Source organism: Scyliorhinus torazame, chromosome 3 (genome assembly GCF_047496885.1).
Source record: "Scyliorhinus torazame isolate Kashiwa2021f chromosome 3, sScyTor2.1, whole genome shotgun sequence".
Taxonomy (NCBI): domain Eukaryota; kingdom Metazoa; phylum Chordata; class Chondrichthyes; order Carcharhiniformes; family Scyliorhinidae; genus Scyliorhinus; species Scyliorhinus torazame.
The window spans coordinates 85,859,551-85,882,215 of NC_092709.1; the positions used below are offsets into that span (position 1 = coordinate 85,859,551).

At 44.8% G+C, this 22,665-nt stretch overlaps 1 protein-coding gene across 1 annotated transcript in view; it reads left to right on the forward strand.

Annotated features, from left to right (window-relative positions):
* LOC140408558 (testican-3-like) overlaps positions 1-22,665 on the forward strand; it is a 959,832-nt gene that overhangs the window by 418,806 nt on the left and 518,361 nt on the right. Inside the window, exon 4 of the mRNA XM_072495933.1 lies at positions 2,334-2,448. Within this exon, the coding sequence (XP_072352034.1) occupies positions 2,334-2,448 (115 nt within the window). The remainder of the gene's footprint in view (positions 1-2,333; positions 2,449-22,665) is intronic.

Consider the following 22,665-nt stretch of genomic DNA (forward strand, 5'->3'; position numbering starts at 1 on the left):
CCCACCTCCAACCCCCCGTTCACCCCTCCTGGAGTTGCCATGAATTGTAGTTGAGACTGCAGTCAGATCAGCCAAAGCAGTCTCAAGTATATTCCACCCCTGCAATGCCAGCACCAAGAGGGAACATAAAATCTCCTTAAATGGCAAGAGGCTGAATCCTGAACAACATCACATTCATTTTGGTGTTACCCTTGACTGAACACTGACAAACAAAAAACATTTGAGCAAGATAGCAGCAAAGATCAAAATATGAAACAGCTTCCTCAGCAAACTTATTGGCTGTTCATGGGGTGCTGATGCTCAAACCTTAAGGATCTCAGCTCTTGTCATCTGTTTCTCGACTGCAGAGTACTGTGCACCATTATGGTCCAACTGGTCCAACACCAGTCTTGTACATACCCAGCTCAGCACAACAATGCATATCACCTCGGGTACTCTCTGATCAACCCAACTCTTCTGGCTCCCAGTCCTGATCACCATCCTACCCCATCACATAAGGAGGGAGAGTGCAACAAGAAATCTCCTGGAGAAGGTTTACATCAACCCAAGCTTGCACAAGGACCTTATAAATCCACCTGCTGCTGGCCTCCCATTATGCCAGCTTGTATGGCTAAGACCACCATGCCAAGAAAAAGCAGAGACCCTGTGGCAGCAGGAATAGAGCCAACATGCCACCATTAAAAAACACTTCCTCATCACCGATCCTATAGCCCGCTCTCCTGGCATCAACCCACCATGCCAACATTGGGCACTTCTCCACCATTTCCGCACTGGCCAAGGCGTTTGTGCAGCAAATCGGCGCAAGTGGGCCTTGCAGGGAACCTAGACTGCAGCTGTGGTGCACCTCAATCATTAACTCGCATCATTGAAGATGGCTCCCTAATAAAACCCAGCGGAGGGCTCAGAGAGCTCCAAATAGCCACTGCGGAAATAAACTATTGCCCAACTTGGTGATTACTGCACACGCTAAAAAAAGACATTGTTGGCTCAAGAGGTTGAATGGCATTCTCCTATTTCTCATGTTCTTCACACATCTAGGCAGACTTCATTGTATTTGAAGCTAAAACTCACAGGAAGGGAAAGATGCCAACTTTTTCTGAATTTTCTGCTGCTGGCAGTCTGTTTAATCTGCCAGCGTACATAAAGTATAAATGTGAACAATTACAATAGATGCCATCACCCCATAGAAAACTAAGCTTGCTGAAGAAATAGCCATACGGTGCATTTAGAGCTTCCACACAATTAAAAATTCTATCTGAAAGTATTTACGCCGTTGCATTTTCAGTAAATTGGTTTTAAATTAAAACTTTTGTATTCACTTTTGTGATGGCTGGTAGTGATGTTTAGTAAAGGACTTAATATTAATAAATATTATTTTAATGCTCATTCTCAGAGGTATTGCAGTGATTTCTGCTTGAAGTTTTGTACTGTTTACCATTGGTATGACACTAAAGTTCAAATATAATGGACATAATTTGTGATTGTTGCTTATATTTGAAGGATAGTTCATTACCTCACACAAAGATTTCTGGCTTTGCTGTGGTGGTAAAAAATAACAATTAATGCCACAGAACAAAGAACATAGCTTTGACACTCATCCCATTTTGAGATTATCAAACAAAATAACATCAAATGGAGGTTGTTGTATTTCACGTTGCAGGGGGCGGGGAGAGGTTCATAAAATCTGAAGGAACAGCCATAGCTGGACTACTTTTGATGCCGTCTGATGAAGAACACAGCTGAACATAAAAGCCTTAGGACAAGCAATTTGCCCACTATTTCAGCTTTAGGCATCATGTGGGAATAAAAAATCATTAAGGTAAAAATTTGACAAACAGGAAAATATGAGTCTTATTAATAGATATTTCTGCCAGCCAATCAACGTAGGTCGTGGCTCATATCTTTAGGTACCAGAGCATTTTGCACACATTTTTGTGTCTATATATCTGGAGTCATAAACATTAATGCTCTGAAACTGGCCATCTGGCATTTTGAATCTCTGTTATTTGCGTGAGTCACCTGCTTGAGGCCTACTTTCTTGATAGTTTCAAATAACTTATCACAATTCCTTTTTTCCAGCATTTATCAAATTAATTTCAAAACATATTTATGGACTTGCTTCTACAACAATTTCTGACACAGAATTCTACCATTCTAACCACGCTCTCGAAAAGAAGGAAATAAATGTCTAACCTTATCTTTATTTTTTGGACCAGGAATGGCAACTGATTTTCATGCCCGCTTGTTTTGGTGTTCTATGTATTTATAATGACTGTTGAAGTTCTGCTTCTTTTGCATTATACTTAGTTTATTTTTCCAATTATTTTCATTAGGGCCCGATTCTACCAAAGATCCGTGCCTAAATGTAAAATGTAGCCGGCACAAGGTGTGCATCGCGCAAGACAACCATAGAGTGGTTTGCATTAGCCATAGGCGGCTAACACACAGGTAAAATACTTTATTCTAATTTAAGTCTACTTCATTCGATACGTTTTCACTGTTTTTCACTTGAATTATTTACTTTAAGTTCTTTTCAAAAATTTAAGGCTTGTTAATTTTGCACAATTAAAATTTAAATAAGACATCATTTGTGTATCCTAAACAAGTAAACAAATATGATGCACTCTGATTTTATATAACATAATATAGAGGCTTCTTTAAATTACATGTTTTATGTGAGTGAAGGATTGCTTTTTTTAATTTTCAGAGATTTAGTGTAAGTGACTAGATATATTCAAAAGTATCAAAGTTCCATGAGGGTCATGCATATTTTTGCTATTTCCATGGAATCTAACAGTCTCCTGCAGGGTAATGGTGGGAGATCTGTAGAACACCGACAGAATTTCAGCAACATAATCCTTTACATAGATTTTGGGGAATAAATGTAGAACCATAATATTTCCTGGATTGCTTGACAAAATTAAAACAAATTAGCATAATTTCCAAATAGATAATGATATGATGAAAGGGAAAAAAATATGAAACCATGCTGTATATATTCTTTAATGCCTGTGCAGATAGTTATGCAGAATAATCATGGAAGGTCGGTGCAATATAATGGGCGAGATTTACCAACCACCCCGCCGTGTGATTTTCGGCGGTATAGGCAGCCTGCCAACGAGGCCTACCGGTCCCACCTCTGTCAATGGGACAGCGCCCTTCGTTGCAGGAAAACCCGTGTGCCGGCTTGGGATCGGAATTTCCTGCCAGCGTGAACAGATTTAGACAACAGATTTGGATTTATTGTCAAGTATACCGAGGGTCAGTGAAAAGTATTGTTCTGCATACAGTCCAGGCAGATCGTCCCATACATGAAAAACATAGAGCATACAATAAATACACAATGCAAATACATAGACATAGACATCGGTTAACTATCCAGTTAAGTATATCAGAACCATCCATTGGAGTTTTTTTGGAGGATGCTGGGGAGTATGGGAATTGGCCATCACAAGTTTAAACCTCCCAGGCAATTTCCACAAAGTCAGTGCGTTGGGAATTCTGAGGGGTTCTAATAATAATATAATACTAATAATCACTTATTGTCACAAGTAGGCTTCAATGAAGTTACTGTGAAAAGCCCCTAGTTGCCATATTCCGGCACCTGTTCAGGGAGGCTGGTACGGGAATTGAACCCATGCTGCTGCCTTGTTCTGCATTACAAGCCAGCTATTTAGCCCAGTGTGCTAAACCAGCCCCAGCTGATTTCTTATTCTGATGCTTATGTCAGGGGTACATCCGGTCTCTGACAATTCAACGACTGGGAAATCTGGGTCTAAGAATCCAGACAATTACTAGCATTCTTTAATGGTCAATAGTTTGTTTGCTAGATATAATGACACAAAGAATACTGACGGTAAACATAAGAGAGATTTAGTTACAAGTATTTACAAGAGTCTGCAAATCATAGCATCTCGCTCCCAGTGTAATCCTAGCTGGGAGGACTTATCTCACCAGGCCCTGAACTGGGCCTGCTTTTAACCTTTGCTCATAACAAGCCCCAGGTGGTAGGCCTCTGCCCCCGACCTGGAGAGCTTGTACTCCACCTGTCCCATGGGGAGATCACAAAGGTTTCCCGTGGTTCCTGAGGGGGGGGTTTTGACACTAGATCATCTGGTAAGGTTCTAGCGAATAATGTAATTTGTACGCATCAATGTTTGAACTTTATTAGATCTATATTTAAGTAGTGTATTATTTCATTAGCCACCAGTTCAATTTTGGCTGACATTTTTTTAAATCAGCGTTTAGATACTCAGCAAAGTTGTCAATCAAGTTTACTCGAGGGGAACTGCTGCGTGCAATCCATATATTGGGCAAAATGACAATTCCTGTCAGTGGTGGGAATCATGGTGGGTGGGTGCACTAGACGTGGTGTGATTGAGAAAGTCAATTTCCCACCGGTGGAAAATTAATTCAGAATTTTGTGTTCTCGATTTTGATGGCAGGATAAAGCGGGTTTCCCGCTGATCTGTGCCAGGAACCACATTTTCATCTCATAAGTGCTCATTAACAAGCCAACATGCCAGAATAATGTTACCCCCTCCAAATTAAGTGCGCCACCAGCAGGTATTTAGAGTGGTCTGTTTTACAGCTGAATATAAGTGACATACACCTGGTGAGCTTCAGCTCATCCACAATTTGGAGGTCTGTAGTTACTGCGTTCATCTTCCTTTAAGACCGCAGCTGAAAAATATTGGTTGCCTGAAGCACAAGCTGTGCCAAAACGTGCCACAGGTTACAAAACCAACAGGCTTGGGTAAGCTGGAGGCAGGATGGGGTGGGAAAGGGTGGTGAAACATGTGAGGAGTGAGATAGAGGCAAGAAGGGAGAAAGCTAGAACCTGAGAGGGGAGGGCAAGGCAGAGGCAGGATTAGGGGTGGGGAGCACAAGGAGGAAGGGATGAGACGGAAGCAATATGAGTGGTTGTTAAGGAACAGATCGGAGCAGGGAAAGTCTGTCCTGGGGCAAGATTTATAAGATTGTTCAAAGAAGGATCAGAGACTGTCCTGGGACTGAGGCCACATGTCGGGGGCAAATTAAAGAGATTGTCCTGGGACTGAACGGGCCATGTGAGAGGGCTCTGCTTGGCATGCATGGCTTGCTTCTGGGCTTCAGTGAGGGAACATTCACCCTTGTAGTGATGGTCTTGCACAGTGTGGTGTGCAGGGCGTGGTCAATCACCGAAGGCATTTGGTCTTGGGGCTTCTAGTCATGGTACTGTAAAAAAGAAGGCACCCTAACATTCAGGGAAAGCACCTGGATCCTGTAAGTCAGTAGCTTAAAAGTCGTGAGTGGCTGTTGGATAGTTTCATGGTTTGGGGGGGGAGGGGAGAGGGAGGGAGGGGGGGGGGGGCATGTGGCCTCGAGAAGGGGAGGAGTCAGATTGAAATACTTTGTGGGAACATCAACATGAGACGGTTCAGTAACACATGAACAATGATGGGGTCAAGGGGAACGGGAAAGCTGGATAGTGACAGGATTAACGTGAATTAGGAGTCGGTGAGTATGGAGCAAGTTGGAAGGAAATTGGTGGATAATGCGAGGTTGGAAGCTGGTCTCACTCATAAAAATCAATAGTACTATTTTCCATTTATCGAAGAATAACAGTTTGAAAACAAGCTCAAAACAATCGATCAAGAAGGCATCTCTGGGCGTATTGAGGGACTTAAGCCAAACATTTTTTGGCCGGTTGAAGGGCTCCTAATAGATTTCCTTCCCAAGCCATGGAAAGCATGGTTCAGCTGAGTGTTAGACTAGAGAGTCTCATGCACAATGAATGAGCTTGGCTCCTTTATTAATGTTGCACATTTAGGCAAGAATCCATTAATTGTTGGTACTGCTGTAGTGGCATCTTATTCTGACAGAGGAATGTGAGCATGAATGTAGGCTCAAACAATCAAGAGCCATGTCTGCCGTGCAGAAACAGCATGGTCATACAAGCCTCAGTGTTCCCAGTGAGCTGGTCATGCCATGCAAGACACTATGCTTGCAGACCATAACTCCAGTGAAAGGATTGGGTATTGATAGTTCTGGTCTAGGTCACTGGAGGTCAACCACCCGAAGCCTGACTATGTATTATAGGACATGGATCTTTTGACTCCTAATACCCTCGTTGCCAATGCGCAGTGAAGTCTGGGGTGAATACGCAGCCACTTCACGATCTCCAGGATGATATCGTACTGCAAGGGGTGGCTTTGGCATGCCATGTACAGACTGAGAGGAAGTCAAGGGCTAGAGACTGGATTCCTGTCTTGTATAGGGGAACAGCCATCATATCTGTTCACAGACACAAGGATGTTTGGAGAATGCAGGTAGCAGGCAATGCTGCCTTGTTGATAAATATGATTAGAAGGAGGAGAAGGAGGTACCTTGCTGCTTGGCACAGCTTAGAGAAGACTATCGCCTGCGGATCAAGAACCAGCAGGCCCTACAAAGTTCCAGATGCTGCTAAGGAGGGGCAAAATGCATGAAGATGTTTCCTTTGACCAATGGTCTACAGAAGATGGAGCTCATACACAGAGGTTAGTGAAAGACAGTGCTGCAGGTGCCTTTGCTTGAATAGGAATTTGGTAGCTCACATTTGCCAAATCTGAGGGCATCCAATGCCATTTGTTCTGAAGGTTACCGCAGCATTGGACCTTTTTGTTGGTGTTTCGTTCCAGAGCTCCACTTGGGACCTTCGCGGAATCTCACACAGATGCATAAGGGTTGTGACAGATGCCCTACCATTTTTAGTAAAATTCACCTTTGCGTGCTGTTCTGCATGGATGAAACAAGCCTAGCTGCCAGAATTGTGAGATTTGCTGTGATCTGAGGTCTCCCACAAGCGCAGGACACCATCGACTGCTAACATTTGGCCTTGAGAGCTCCCTGGCAGCAGCCTGCAAGATTCATGAATGGAAAAGGATTTCTCAATGTCCAGGTGTCTGTGATCACGGAAAGCAAATCCAGCATGTTTGTGCTAGGTACCATGGGAACTTGCGCAACTCTTCGATTTTGAAGCAATCACAGAAGCCAGAGATATTCAGAGACCTCAGCGCTTGCATGGTTTGCTCTTCAGTGATAAGCCATGGTTAATGACGCTCGTTCATTGGTACAGCTTAGAGAAGACCATCGCCTGAGGATCAAGAACCAGCAGGCCCTACAAAGTTCCAGATGCTGCTAAGGAGGGGCAAGTGCATTTGAGAAGAGATACAATGCTACACATTCCACTGCAAAGTCCTTAATAAAGCAAACTAGTTTGGACAAGTTAGCTGGGGTTTTCCAATACTCACCACAGAGAGTGTCCTGCATCACCGTTGTTTACTGTGCCCTGCACAACCTTGAGCTGCAAAGGGGAAATGTGTTGCCAGATGGTTATGCTGAAGAGCTGGTCATCTCCTTGGATGAGGAGAACTTGGAAGGGGATGAATCTGAACAGGCAGACCTTCCCATGACAGCCTCGTAGCTGCAAGGTTTTGAAAGGAACATGGCGAAGGCAAGTTTTCACAATCCAGGTTCTCTTCGGGCCTCTGGGCAGGGGACAGAAAAAAACTTTCATTCTCAGCATCAAAATATCAGGAAAAGTTATCAAACTGTCAATGATCAGAGGAGTAGTATAAGTCACCTTTAGCCCTAATGATGAGATCATCCTTAGAAGGCCCAGTAGCCTTGGGATCATGTGGTCACTGTGGACTGCGATCAGTACTCTACTATCGCACCTCCCTGAGCAAATACACTGTGCGACTCCACCATGACACCACCAAGCCAGTAGGCATGACAGCCTCTAAGTGGCTGAAACACTATCCATCACACAGATGTACTCATGCCAGTAAGTCAGCAGCTTAGCAAGGCGGCATTGACAGGAAAATCATTCGTCAGTGGTTAGCACTTGACCATCTCGAGGGAGCAACATCCGGATAGCAACGTCTCCAAAATCCATCTCTCATGGATGAACAAAGCTAAGCCTTATCTTGCTACTGCGCCCCAATATGCCTTCGGCCATCAGGAGGCAGTGACCTCGTACTCTACAGCATTCATTCAAAGCTGCAAATTATGTTTGCATTGTCCTCATAGACATTGGCTCAGCAGGTCCATTGTTTCAATATTTACAATATAAACACTGATGACCCGGCATTTGTCAGAAGCCTGCCAAATCTATGTCTTACATTGGAGAGAAATGTTGCCCAGTCAGCATTGACACAGCAGTTAATGACAACTTCTTCCCTTCATAGATCCTGCTGAGGATCAGAGAGATGTCCCAAAGCATCACTTTCATAGCATACCATACCTTGACATTGCCCATCTCATAAAGGGCAATCCTTTCTCTATGACTTAAGTCAATGAGTGCACAGTCATGCAATGAATTTCATATTGAGTTGAATGTTGTGCCTTTACAGAAAGATTCTGTGAAGCACCACTCGGCAGCCATAGAAGAACAAAGTAAGATCCTCACAGGTAAGTAGACAACTTTGTCAAGATGAACACACTTCTGACATCACAGACTCATTCCGCTCTTGCAGACATTCTGCTCTTGCAGACATTTCTAGTGTCACCAAGTAGAACTAATTTCCATCTTTTAGCGTCATGCATGGGGAGAGTGGGAAGTAAGAAATTGATAACATAAAGCTTTAAGTGCAGAGACGCAAACATGCTGCATGAAAGCCTCAAGTGCTCAATGGTGAATAATACTTTTCCCCACCGTAATAAAATAGATGACATTGCAACATATACTTGAGAGAATAGATCCTAAACTTACTTGCAACAAATACTTGTTACATCCACAAACTACAGACAGTGTGGCAGCATCAGGATAATCACTAATCTTGATGAGCAATTCTCCTGAGGCCAAGTAATGTTTGCCTGAGATCCAAAAGATGCATTGTCCAGCTGTCATTCTTATTATGAACTGCCTTTGTTCATGCTGCAGACATTGTAATTCAGGTTAATCATTGTGTTGAGATTGAGTGAGAGGTAATGGAATTGAGATCCAGATGGAAGCTAATTTGGGGGGTACATTTTTGGTTGATGAATGAACACAGGGTTTTGCATCACATCGATTAGCCATTGATTACTTGAGACTCGGAGAGAGATAAATGTGAAAAAATTACAATAGTGAGGAGTGTATACAGTGTATGAACACCCATGCCACCATTTTACATTCAGAACATTTTAATTTTCATTCCCTACCTTTATATGTAGGTGCAGCCGTGACATCCTGGGCAGAGATAGAGGCAGCCTGCTGACTGCTATGTGCTGTTGTCTCAGATGTCGTTGGCAGGCATCCTCTAGTAGCCCGAGGCCTGGAGGGCCCCAGCTTGGGAAAGGTCTCCTGCTCTGGGCAGGTGCACCCCCTCGGGCTGACCTGCTGGAGTTGATGCGCTCACTGACTTGGAGCATCAGGACACCCTTGGAATGTTATGGGTGGTTGCCTCGGTGTGTCTGGCTGGCACTCCTCCTCCCTTTGGTTCACTTCTTGAGGAGAAGGGGCAGCTGGAGGAAGCTTTAGGCATCTTCTCCCCCTCTCATGTAGCCACTGGAATGGACCCACAGCTAGGGCGATGCTGTGCAGGTCCGAACAGAAATCCTGAAGAAACTGTTGAACCTGAGTCTGCAAGGCAGCCTTCCCATGGACACTTCGAAGTGCGTGCATTCCAGAGCCACAACATCATAAAGAACGTGGACCGACTCGTCCATCGTTCGCTCCAGTCCAATGATGGCCGCTGACAAATCTGATTGGATGTTCTCCCTCCTGTCTCTGCAACTCTGTCCAACATTTCTTTCAGGACCAATCCAGAGGCTTATCATTGGACCTAGCCTCAGCAGGGGCTTGGTCTTCAGCAGTCCTCAGAGTTTCAGAGACCTCGGCTGTCACTGCCTCCACCTGCTGTGCGTACATGGCTGAGGTGAGCCCAAACCTAGTCTAGAATTAGGTCTCACTAAGATGCATGTACCTGCGCTAGTAGAGGGTGCAGGCGAACACTGATGGATCTCCATCAGATTGGTGTTGTGCATTCTCATCGGAGCTGGTTTGGAGCTGATGCACTTGATGTAGGATGTCCATTGCCTTTTTATGCTGTTAACTGGAATAGGGAGAAGGGATAATTAGTGATTGACTAGGTAGACTTCAACATAGGTCATGTCAGGTCAGGTCAGGTCATGAACAAATGGATGCAGTCTTAAAATTACATCTTAGGTGTTTAGGGTGATATCAAGAAGCACACTAAGCTTAATGGAAATCTGGAACTCTCTCCTTTTAAAATTATGGATTTTTATTCGGCCAGGGTGTTGAAGGTGTAATCAAGGTAGGTAGATGGAGATACAAATTAGTCATGATCGAATTGAACGGCAGAATAGGCTCAAAGTGATAGATGATCTAATCCAGTTCCTATAGGTGTTAGGGCCCTGATTTGCATCAGCAAAATTCCGAGGGCGGGATTCTCCGGCCGCGCCCACCCAGCGACCGAAGAATCCCGCCCGAGGTCAATGGATTTTTCCATTGTCCGCGCCTCGCCCGTGGTGATCTTGCGGAGGGTGGGCGGAAGAATCCGGCCCCTAGTATCAGTCCTAGTAGGACCCCCCCAATTGTAATTTTTTAAGCAGGTAGATGGAACTTGTGGTGCTCGTGCTCTACCTAGTTATATTAGGTCTTGAGCAGCCTGACCCAGAGGCCCTTGGAAACACCTGCTCAAAAGTGGCCCACGTGCCTGCTTAATCCAATCTGCTAAACATTCAGTTGCTCACTCAGAATTGAAGGCCCTAAAATCTATCCGGAGAAAAGATGCTATCTGGACCTCTCTATTCACACAACAAACTCTCCCCCACAGCGATCCCACAGAGCAGGAACCCAGCACAAGTAACAGAAAAACGAGTTCCTGAAACAACTTATCCACAAGCTGCCTCCCTTTGCTCATGTCATTCACACACGTTCCATGGCTGTCTGAATTTAAGGATACCTTTTAATACAGCTTTCAGCCCCTTGAATGTTTGAGTTGCATATTATAACATTTCATATCACCTGAGAGTACTTAATGTCTCTCTCAGTCTTGATAATAGATAGTTTTAAAACTTATTTTTGTATTCTAACCTTCTGAATTCCTGGAACAAATATGATGCAAAGATTTATTTTTCCTTGGCAATAATTGTTCTTCATCCCTAATAAGTGTTCACAGTGAAGAATGGTGCAATGCCTTTTTTCGACAATAACTTACGAAGTTTGAATTGCAACCAATTATTTTCCCATGTAGACTTAAGCAATTTGCAGAGCTGTTGTTAAAAAATCAATTAATATTAGATTTATCCAGAAAAATCACTCAATATAGTTCCAGTGAATACTTTTCCAAGGGTGTTTTAGTTAAACTATGAGCATAGTTAATAATGGATTCTTGCCCATAAGACAGCTAATACATGCAACATTGGACAGGAAATAACATGGATTAAAATTGTGGGAGGATATACACTAATTTGGTAGTGGGAGGGTCACGAGATTTAATACATTAGAGAAGAAATACAAGGTAAACAAGACTAAAAGAGACAAACCACATTAAAATAAAAAGCACTTCAGAAATAAGGATCAGATGCAACAGACCTAGATGGGTTAATTGTGCATGTGCTTAAATACCTCAGTGTAGGTGATATGGTTTGTGTGTAGCAAACGCAAGTAGTGATGAGGGATTATTATCCCGTGGCAGTAATAGAAACGTGGCTTAAACAAGGTGAAGGATAGGCATGTCATGTTCCTGGGAAGGACGTAAAGGAGTCTATAAGATTATGAGGGGCATGGATAGAGTGGATGGGCAGGCACTCTTTCCCAAGGTGGAGGGGTCAGTCACCAGGGGGCATAGGTTTAAGGTCCGTGGGGCAAAGTTTAAGGGGATGTGCGAGGTAGGTTTTTTATGCAGAGGATGGTGAGTGCCTGGAACACGTTGCCAGGGGAGATTGTGGAAGCAGATACACTAACGTATTTTAGTACAAACGTGTCAAAGTAGGTTACAGCAAATAAATATCCCGGGAAACATACTTCCCTACAATCAGCTATACAGACTGGACAGATTTTTCCCCTTTTTCACCCCCCTCCCCCCATCACCCACTCCCCAACCACCTGCGACGAATAGCTCCTCAAACATCTCCCACCTTTTCTCAAACTACCCTGCTGAGCCCCTTAACTTATATTTTATCTTCTCTAACTGCAGGAAGCCGTACAGATCACCCGACCATGCCGCTACCCCCGGTGGCGATGCCGACCGCCACTCCAGTAAAATTTGCCGCCCTCCAATCAGAGAGGAGAAGGCCACGACATCGGCCTTCCTCTTCTCCATGAGCTCCGGATTCTCTGAAACCCCAAATATTGCCACCAAAGGGTCCGGATGCACCTCCTCCTCCACTATCCTGGTAAGACCGCGAACACACCCGCCCAGAATCTTCCCAATTTTTCACAAACCCAAAACATGTGCGCGTGATTCGCTGGTCCCCGCCCACACCTCTCACACTCATCTGCTACCCCCTGAAAGAACCCACTCATTCTCGCCCGATTCATGTGTAAAGGTCCCGTTTACCCTTCGCAGTGCCTCACTCCATACTCCCCCATTGATCTCTCCTCCCAACTCCGCTTCTCATTTCTCCTTAATTTTCACCACCCGCTCACCTACCTGCTCCCCCAGCCACTTATATATATCCCCAATTTTTCCCTCCCCTTCCAAATCCAGAAGCAGCAGTCGCTGCAGCAGGGTGTATCCAGGCAACCTAGGGAACCCCCTCCAGACCTTTCGTGCAAAATCACTAACCTGCAGATACCTGAACTCACTACTCCACGGCAGCTCTACCCACTCCCTTAGCTCCTCCAGACTGACGAACCATTCCTCCAAATGCAAATCCCTCACCTTGACCAGCCCCACTTCCCTCCACCTCCTATACACACTGTCCATCCACCCTGGCTCAAACCCATGATTCTCGCAAGCGGCATTAGCACCAACATCCCTTCCATCTTAAAATGCCTCCTCAGCTAATTCCATATCTTCACCGTGGACTGCACCACTGGGCTCCCTGAATACCTTCTCGGAGCCATTGGCAATGCTGCCGTCACCATAGCCCTCAAACTAGACCCCTTACAAAATTCCTCCTCCATCCGAACCCACTCAACCCCTTCTCCTTCCCACCACTGCCGCAACTTGTCCACATTCGCCGTCCAATAATAATGAAGCAAGTTCGGCAATGCCAACCCCCCCTGCTGCCTCTGTAGCAGGGTCCTCCCCACCCTCGGCACCTTCCCCGCCCTTACAAATCCTGAGATGATCGTGTCCACTTTCCGAAAAAAGGCATTTGCTATAAAGATCAGGAGAGCCTGAAAGATAAACAAGAACCTCGGCAAAATATTCATTTTCACCACTTGGACCCTCCCCGCCAATGTTAAGTGCAGTGTATCCCACCTCCTAAGATTCTCCCTGGCCTCCTCCACCAGCTTTGTTAAGTTCCACTTATGGAGCCCGGTCCATTCCCTCGATACCTGAATCCCCAAATACCTAAACCTATCCCTCGCTACTGTAAATGGCATCCCCCTAAATTAGCCCGCTATGCCAGCTCATTCACTGGGAATAACTCGCTTTTCCCGACATTCAGCTTGTACCCCAAGAACCCTCCAAACCTCCCCAACAGGCCCATAATCCTTCCCATACTCTCCAACGGATGCGAAACATACAGCAAGAGGTCATCGGCATAGATTGGATTGGATTGGATTGGATTTGTTTATTGTCACGTGTACCGAGGTACAGTGAAAAGTATTTTTCTGCGAGCAGCTCAACAGATCATTAAGTACATGAGAAGAAAAGGGAATAAAAGAAAATACATAATAGGGCAACACAACATATACAATGTAACTACAAAAGCACTGGCATCGGATGAAGCATGCAGGGTGTAGTGTTAATGAAATCAGTCCATAAGAGGGTCATTTAGGAGTCTGGTGACAGTGGGGAAGAAGCTGTTTTTGAGTCTGTTCGTGCGTGTTCTCAGACTTCTGTATCTCCTGCCCGATGGAAGAAGTTGGAAGAGTGAGTAAGCCGGGTGGGAGGGATCTTTGATTATACTGCCCGCTTTCCCCAGGCAGCGGGAGGTGTAGATGGAGTCAATGGATGGGAGGCAGGTTTGTGTGATGGACTGGGCAGTGTTCACGACTCTCTGAAGTTTCTTGCGGTCCTGGGCTGAGCAGTTGCCATACCAGGCTGTGATGCAGCCTGATAGGATGCTTTCTATGGTGCATCTGTAAAAGTTGGTAAGAGTCAATGTGGACATGCCGAATTTCCTTAGTTTCCTGAGGAAGTATAGGCGCTGTTGTGCTTTCTTGGTGGTAGCGTCGACGTGGGTGGACGTGGATAGATTTTTGGAGATGTGCACCCCTAGGAATTTGAAACTGCTAACCATCTCCACCTCGGCCCCGTTGATGCTGACGGGTGTGTATAGTACTTTGCTTCCTGAAGTCAATTACCAGCTCTTTAATTTTGCTGGCATTGAGGGAGAGATTGTTGTCGCTACACCACTCCACTAGGTTCTCTATCTCCCTCCCTCCCAGAACGACACCTGATGCTCCCTCTGTCCCCTCATAATCCCCCGCCACTCCGCCGATCGCCTGAGAGCCATCGCCAATGGCTCTATGACTAGTTCAAACAGTAACGGTGACATTGGGCATCCCTACCTTGTACCCCTGTGTAAGTCAAAGCTTTGTGAGCACAAATAATTCGTCCTCACCCTCGCTCTTGGCGCCACATACAGCAACCGCACCCATGCCACAAATCTCGGCCCAAACCTTCCCAAAACTTCGAACAAGTACCGCCACTCCACCCGATCAAATGCCTTCTGCACGCCCATGGACACCACCACCTCTGGTACCACAGCCCCCGACAGATTCATCACCACATTCAACAGCCGTCTTATATTACTCGCGAGCTGCCTGCCCTTCACAAAGCCTGTTTGATCTTCTGCAACCACCCCCGGCACATAGTCCTCCATCCTCCGCACCAACAACTTAGCCAATACTTTCACATCCGTGTTCAATAGTGATATGGATCTATACAACCCACATTCCATCGGATCCTTCCCTTTTTGGGGGATTAGTGTGATTACTACCTGCGTCATCCTCTCAGGCAACTCCCCCTTCTCCAGTGCTTCATTAAACACCCCCAACAGATGTGGTGCCAGGTCCGCTGCAAATTCCTTATAAAATTCCACAGGGTACCCATTCGGCCCAGGGGCCTTCCCCGACTTCATACTCCTGATACTATCCAGCACCTCCCTCAGCCCCAGGGGCTCCTCCAATGCCTGTCTCTTTGCTTCCTCCAACTGGGGGAATTCCAGCTCATCCAGAAACCGCCCCCTGTCCCCCTTCTCTACCCCCTGGATCCACCTCATAAGCCCCTCGTAATACTCTTTAAATGCCTCATTTATCTTCCCTAGCTCCAACACCACATCCCCAGCCCCAGTCCGAAGCAGATACATTAACGGCGTTCAAAAGGCAACTTGACAACCACATGGATAGGATGGGTATAGAGGGATATGCACAAGGAGGTGCTGAGGGTTTTGGCAAAGATTGGTATCATGACCAGTAAAGGCTCGGAGTGCCGAAGGGCCTGTTCCTGTGCTGTATTGTTCTTTGTTCTCTTTGAGTGGCATTGATCAAAGAAAGAGGGCGTGATTTAATGGGAAATAAAGAGTCCTGATTTGAGCACATTTAGCAGGGTGTTTCTTATCGCCTGCAGGAGCGAGAATGACCACGCATCAAACGGAGCTGCTCATCAGTGCAGAAGGAGATTGGTGGCCTTTTTAAAATACCGCCACGATCTCTCGACTCCCCTCGACATCCCGACTGTGGCCTTGGACCCCCAAACACCCCAACTTACCTGTTAGGGGGTCCTCGAGCCCCCCTCAACCCACTTCATAAAGACAGGGTAACCCCTTCGCACTGCCATTCTGGCACCATGGCAATGCCCCTGCAAGCCTGGCAGTGCCACCTGGTACCCTGGTGCCCAGGTGGAAGTGCCATGGTGCCAGGCCGGCAGTGCGAAGGTGCCCGGGTGGCAGCGCGAGTGCCAGGGTACTACCCTGCCCAGAGCCCGACCATCTAGGTGCCTCTGATGGCTTTGAGACCACCTGCCCCCATACCCCCAGGTGCCGGTATGTCTGGTCAACGTTTGTGTGGACCAGTGCTAAATGGCGTCTTGGCAAGGTATCCCAGGCACGGGCATTCGTTCCCGGGCATCGGGTGCCGACAGTGAGCCTAATTGCTCACTTAAATATGTAAACCTGGATCTCATCCAGCGAGGGCGAGATTCAGATCGCAACCTTTCACAAGTTCTCATTAGATCCCGCAAGGCGTTCCTCCGAGCATTGCAATTCTCGCAAGATTTAATGGCTTTGGCGTGCCGATAATGTTACATCTCTGAAATGTAGCTTTCTCTGATATGGGGGGTCACTGATATGTGGGGTCCTCTGTTATCGGGGATCTGGTGCGGGTCTCTGATGGGCTGGGTCTGATGGTTTGCGTTGTGGGGGCATCTATCTTAATACTTACTTTCTTGGTACGTACCATGTTAGGGCCAGGTTAGCAAAACCTGTACTAATTCACGCCCGTATGAATCCTGGCCCAGAGCGCTGGGGCATCACGGGGGTGTGAGAATTTGTTATCCAGCCAGTTAATAGGATTCAAAGGGTTTCAGCTGACTAATTTGCATCCTCCCGCTGGCGTGGGACGCAGACTTCGATGCCTCCATCATCGGAGGACCAGGGAATCGCAAAGGGATCAGTGCCGGGCGCTGATCTTGTTTATCCCACGCTATGAGCTTCTTCGGCGCATTGGGAACTCCGCTACTGGTTGTGGGCAACAGAGAACCCTCCCTCCCCCCAAAGAATTTCTCTTTTCTCTGCGGGCTATCAGTCAGAAAATGGAGAAAAAAAGATGTTGATCAGTTCCTTTCCTTAAATTCACGTGGCTTGAGGGAATCACTTTCTCCAGTCTCCTGACCTGAGTCCAGCCACCGACCACCCCCCACACCCCCTCGACCTGCCTTCCCACCTCTAAGTAAAAACTCCAACCCATAGATTACAAAAGTGATGGAATTATGCTGTTACCTTGATAAACTTCTAGTTTGGTCCCAGTTGAAGCTTTGTTTTCAATTTTCAGCACAGCACTTTAAGAAGACACTTAAATTCCTAGAGCGTGGGCAGAAGAGCTTTCCTAGAATGGTTGCAGAGATGAAAGACTTCAGTTATGTGAATTGAGTTGAGATTGTTCTCCTTGGAGCAGTCTGAGTTGAGGATAGGTTTGACTGAAAGGTTCAAAATCATGAAGGCTTTTCAAAGAATAAATAAGGAGAAACTGTTTCCCGTGTAGAAGGATCAGTCAGCAGAGCAAAGAACCAGGAGCAGCCAAGTTATGATGATCTGGAATGCACTGTCTGAAATGATGGGGGAAGCAGATTCAAGCATCACTTTCTAAAGGAAATTGAGAGAATACTTAAATGAAAAATATGAATGGCAATAGGGAAAGAGTGGTACCAATTGGATAGTTGCTTCAAAACGCAAGCACAGGCCTGATGGGCTGAATGGCTGCCTTCCGTGTTTTATAATTCTGCATAAATAATTGGTTGTAAACTTCTGCAGAACGTTAATCCATTACAAGTTTGGCAGAATGTTTTGTAAATCTGACAGGATTTCTAAAATGTCTTACAGGCACGAAGGGCCTGCGCTGTTATGTTCTATGTTCTATCTTCAAATTGGCAGGGAAACAGGTTCTTTTGGTCATAGTCAAACATTTTTTATTATTTTTTCCTCTTTTTTTTTTAACAAAGCTAATTTATTAACAATACAATTAAATAGGTTTGAATTGCTAACTAAGATTTACAAGAATACAGCTAAACTAAACTATGATTCTTTTGTGAGGGCCACGAAGAATCCAGCACGAGTTTTAAGGATACAAAGTAATAACATTTATTTACAATAACATATAGAGAACAGCAGCAGCAACTTCCATTGCTGCACACTCCTTCCTGCTGGTTCCTAAACTGGCCAGCTTTATTTATACTTGGGGTTTACTAATGGTTTCTCCGCCCCCCCCCCCCCCCCCCCTCATTGGGGAAGCTCATACTCCCACAGGATTGTGGGATTGTCATTAGTCCCCAGCCAATGGTAAGTAGGCAGGTTATAACAGATTCTATCTACAGAGCTTCTGAAAGCATGACTACTCTCTAACCCGCCTAATCACCTACTCTCCAAATCAAGTATCATGTGTATGCTCTTTTTTAAAAAAATAATTTTTATTAAGGTTTTCTTAGAATATCAATAACAAAATGAAAAAGGAACCCACATAGTCAAACATTAACTAACAGGTTCTTACACAGTGCTGAGCACATCTTTTCCGATTCATTGCTTCTCAATCTGCAACTGGTGGCTAAGTAACCCACACAGTATGGTTGACATGTAGTACTATATTGAACAAGCCTTGATAATATAGCTTTCAATGTTGCTGACATAACTACATACCTTCACTATCATCATTGCACAACAGACTTATTTCTTCATCACAGAAGGGTTGTTGCACCTGCAACTGCACAATGCACAATTCAGCTGCTACATTTGCCAAGTTACAAAACTCAAAACAAGTGATGAACAACTTCAGGAAAGCTGACACAACCTCACAACTCAAAAAGGGAAATAACTGGAAAGCAACCCTTAGTTAAGGCATGGCTTCAAAGTGACTAAATCATTTATGTTTACCTTTGATTTCAGGATTTTTATTCATATACCGGATCGCTTTCTCCAAATCCTATGTATTTCATAAAACCTGAAACTCAGTGTAGAGATTACCAGTTTTCTTCAGTGCATAATGAAAAATGGCAGGTTTCCAAAGCCTTTCTTGTGGACTGTTCAGAGGATTATTCTTCCTTTGTTGATTTTTTCCGTCACTATTGGCTCCAACTGCATTTCATTACTGATGCCTGAGCCATAATGACCACATTTGTCTGGTGTTGTTAAATCTATAAAGCACCACAACAATAAAACAGGAATTTTGTCAATTGAATAAATTTCATTCTTTATAATAGGGAGCAAACTGAACAGAAATTTTAAACCAAACTATTCCTGTGGCAAAATGTAACGTTGGAGAGAGCATAAAATAAGTTGCAATGGGTTTTATTTTATCCATTTATAGGATGTGAATGTTGCTGGTTAGCCCAGTATTTATTGCTTATTCCTTGACAAGGTGGTGGTGGTAAGCTGCCTCCTTGAAGTTCTGCAATTCATATGGTAAATATATGCCCTGTATTTTCATCATTGATTATCATAGAATTTACAGTGCAGAAGGAGGCCATTCGGCCCATTGAATCTGCACCGGCTCTTGGAAAGAGCACCCTACCCAAGGTCAACACCTCCACCCTATCCCCATAACCCAGTAACCCCACCCAACACTGAGGGCAATTTTGCACACCAAGGGCAATTTATCATGGGCAATCCACCTAACCTGCACATCTTTGGACTGTGGGAGGAAACCGGAGCACCCGGAGGAAACCCACGCGCACACGGGGAGGATGTGCAGACTCCGCACAGACAGTGACCCAGGCCGGAATCAAACCTGGGACCCTGGAACTGTGAAGCAATTGTGCTATCCACAATGCTACCGTGCTGCCCAAAGGGAGAGAGTTCCACGATTTTGTCCCAGTGACAAGTAAGCAACAATGATATAGTCTCAGGTTAGATTGGTATGTAACTTGGTGGGCAACCTTCTGCTGGTGGTGTTCCCGTCGGTCTGCTGTCCTTTTTCTAGGCGGGAGAGGTTGTGAGTTAGGAGGTGCCTTGGTGAGTCACTAAAGGGCAGCTTGTGGCTTGAACACACTGCTGCCCTTGTACACCAATGGAGGTGGGAGTGAATATTTAAGGTGATGTCAATCAAGCTTGACTCCCTTGACAAGCATAGCTGCCTCGCTCTTGTCTGCAATGGTGTCAAGTTTCTTGAGTATTGTTGGAGCTGAATACATCAATGGGGATTATTCCATCACATTCCTGACTTGTGCCTTGTAGATGGTGGACAGGTTTTGGCCAGTGAAGAGGTGAGGTACTCTCCACAGAATTTCCACCCTCTACCCTGCTCTTGTAGCCACAGTATTTGGCTACGCCAGTGAAATCTTAGGTCAACTGTAACCACCAGGAAGTTGATGATGGGGGTTCAATGGTGATGATGCATTAAAATCGTCCTTGTTGGAGATAATATTTGCCTGGCATTCTTGTGGCCATCATGTCATTTGCCATTTATCCACCCAAGCCTGAATCTTCTATAGGTCTGCATGCAGGCATGGACTGCTTAGGTAACTGAGGAGTAATGAATGGCACTAAGCCCAGCAATCATCAGTGAGCATTCCCACGTCTGGGCCGGAATTCTCCGGCTCTTGGGATTCTCTTTTCCCGCTGGCAGTGCACCCACGCCCGCGGGTTTCCCGGTGACGTGGAGTGCCCTCAATGGGAAATTCCATTAACAAGTAGCGGGACAAGAGAATCCAGCCAACAGCGAAAGGCACGCCGCCAAAAAACACGCAGCTCAACCGGAGAATCCCGCCCCGGATCTTGCAATCCTTGGAAAGTAATTGGTGAAGCAGCTGAAGATGGTTGGTCATAAGACTCTACCCTGAGGATCGTCTACAGCAATTGATTATCAGCTGTACATCCATCTTGACAGTCACAAGTTACATCCTCCATGTTAAAGGGACTGCTCAAATGGAAGTGTTTTTGTCAAATCCATGATGGAGAGAATCAGAGTAAAAATTGTACTTTAGAGGACTGAGATACAAGTGAGCACTGGGCAAAGCTCTTCATTCACCCTGCTTTTTCTTCCCCCATTGACTTTGATAGAAAGAAAAAATTGAGCACGGCATTTAGTGAATGGCTGATTTGCTATTGTTTATTTTGTTCATTTGCAGAGGCAAATTTCAGCTCCCATGTTAGCCAACATAAGAGGTTGTATTACCATCTTCCATTACAAATGGCTTCACCTATGACTGTTACAAAGAGGCAAACAGTGACTGTTGAGATTTCACAGTTTGAACCATCTAGAACAGGGGCTGGAACCTTTCAGAAGTGGCATGCTAAATCTTCATTTATTCACTATAATTATGTTTTTGCATTCTGGTAATAAACTACAATATATTTTAGATCTCTATCTATAATTAAACCATTGTTGTATGTAAAGTAAATAAGATTTTTAAAATGCTAAAAAAACTTCACTTAAACTTAAATTAAAGTGCAGATCTTGCCAGTTTAGTGTGTTGCCAGTTTAGTGTGATCCTTGCCCTTGCTTTTTCTTGTTGATGTTGCCAGTGTCGGTATGTATTTGGGTACTTTAAGCTGCACTAAGGTTTCTGAGTGATGGGTTGTTAGCTGGCTCTGAGAGGGACAGAGGACTGACTTTATGTGTGAAAATACCTGATCATACAGGTATGTGGATCCAAATACAGAAAGCATTGCAAACGCAATTTACTTCAAACCGTTAAATTTCACTGGTAGTGATGTTGAGCAGCTCAGAATATAAGCCCTGTGATCTATCTCCCTTGGTAGCTCCAAGTGCACTTTGGAAATTTCTAAACTTTAATGTCCTCAATTCTGTTTCGTCAAGAAAGGTTTTCTCATGGTTTGTTTGAAAATGTTGTTGAACATTTGATGTGGGGTAAACAACACATTCACCACAGAAAGCACAAATAGCACAGTCTTCCTTTTGAATAAATTCACATCCTTCTGTCCCAGAAGGCTGAAATTAACAGACATCTAACTTTGCTTTCAAAGGAACTGACATTTTGTCATACGTACCACTCTATTTACAATGAATAAAATCACAGCAGATAAGGTCAAATAGCATGCTGTTGTGCACTAAATGATATTGATTTGCGCAGCAAATTGGGACGTAAAAATCCCAGTAATGAATAAAACAAAAGTATTTACTATTTAACTTCTATATGCCTTTTATCAATGTAGCATACCTTCGCGGGATAAGTAAATGATAAAATATTCGATTTAGAACTTTTTGTGCCATGAATTGCATTAGCAGTGTGGGTGCCTACTCAAAATCATCTCACGTGCTACCTTTGGCATGCCTGCCATAGGCTGCCCTTGACCTAGAAGGTTAACGGCAGTAGATGCATGGGCTTCCCACCACCTACAGGTTTGTCTTCAAATCACACACCATCTGGACTTGGAATGATATTGCCATTCATTCATCAGAGCTGGGTCAAAAGCCTGGAGCTCCCTCCCTAACAGCACTGTGGGTGTACCTGCAAGACATGGATTACACAGTTCATGAAGGTGGCTCAACACCACCTTCTACAGGGAAATTAGGGATGGGCAATAAAAATACTGGCCTAGCCAGCGACTGCCATGCCCTCTGAAATAATTGACAAAATAACTTTATAAGGCATAATTTTAGAATAAATTCATTTGATGTTGATGGCATTGACCTTCGGAATGTTTCCTTGTCTCTTTATTCAAATTCCATTTGATTGCAATATTGACATAATAACAGGACCAACTCTGGTGGTTCGTGGACAATGCAGATCATTAGTTCTCCTGTGTATTTTGTTCTAGTGAAAACTCAACAATACTGATATTGTTAAATCCGCCATGCCTTGTTTGACATGGCCATCCATATAACAACCGAAAAGCATAAAA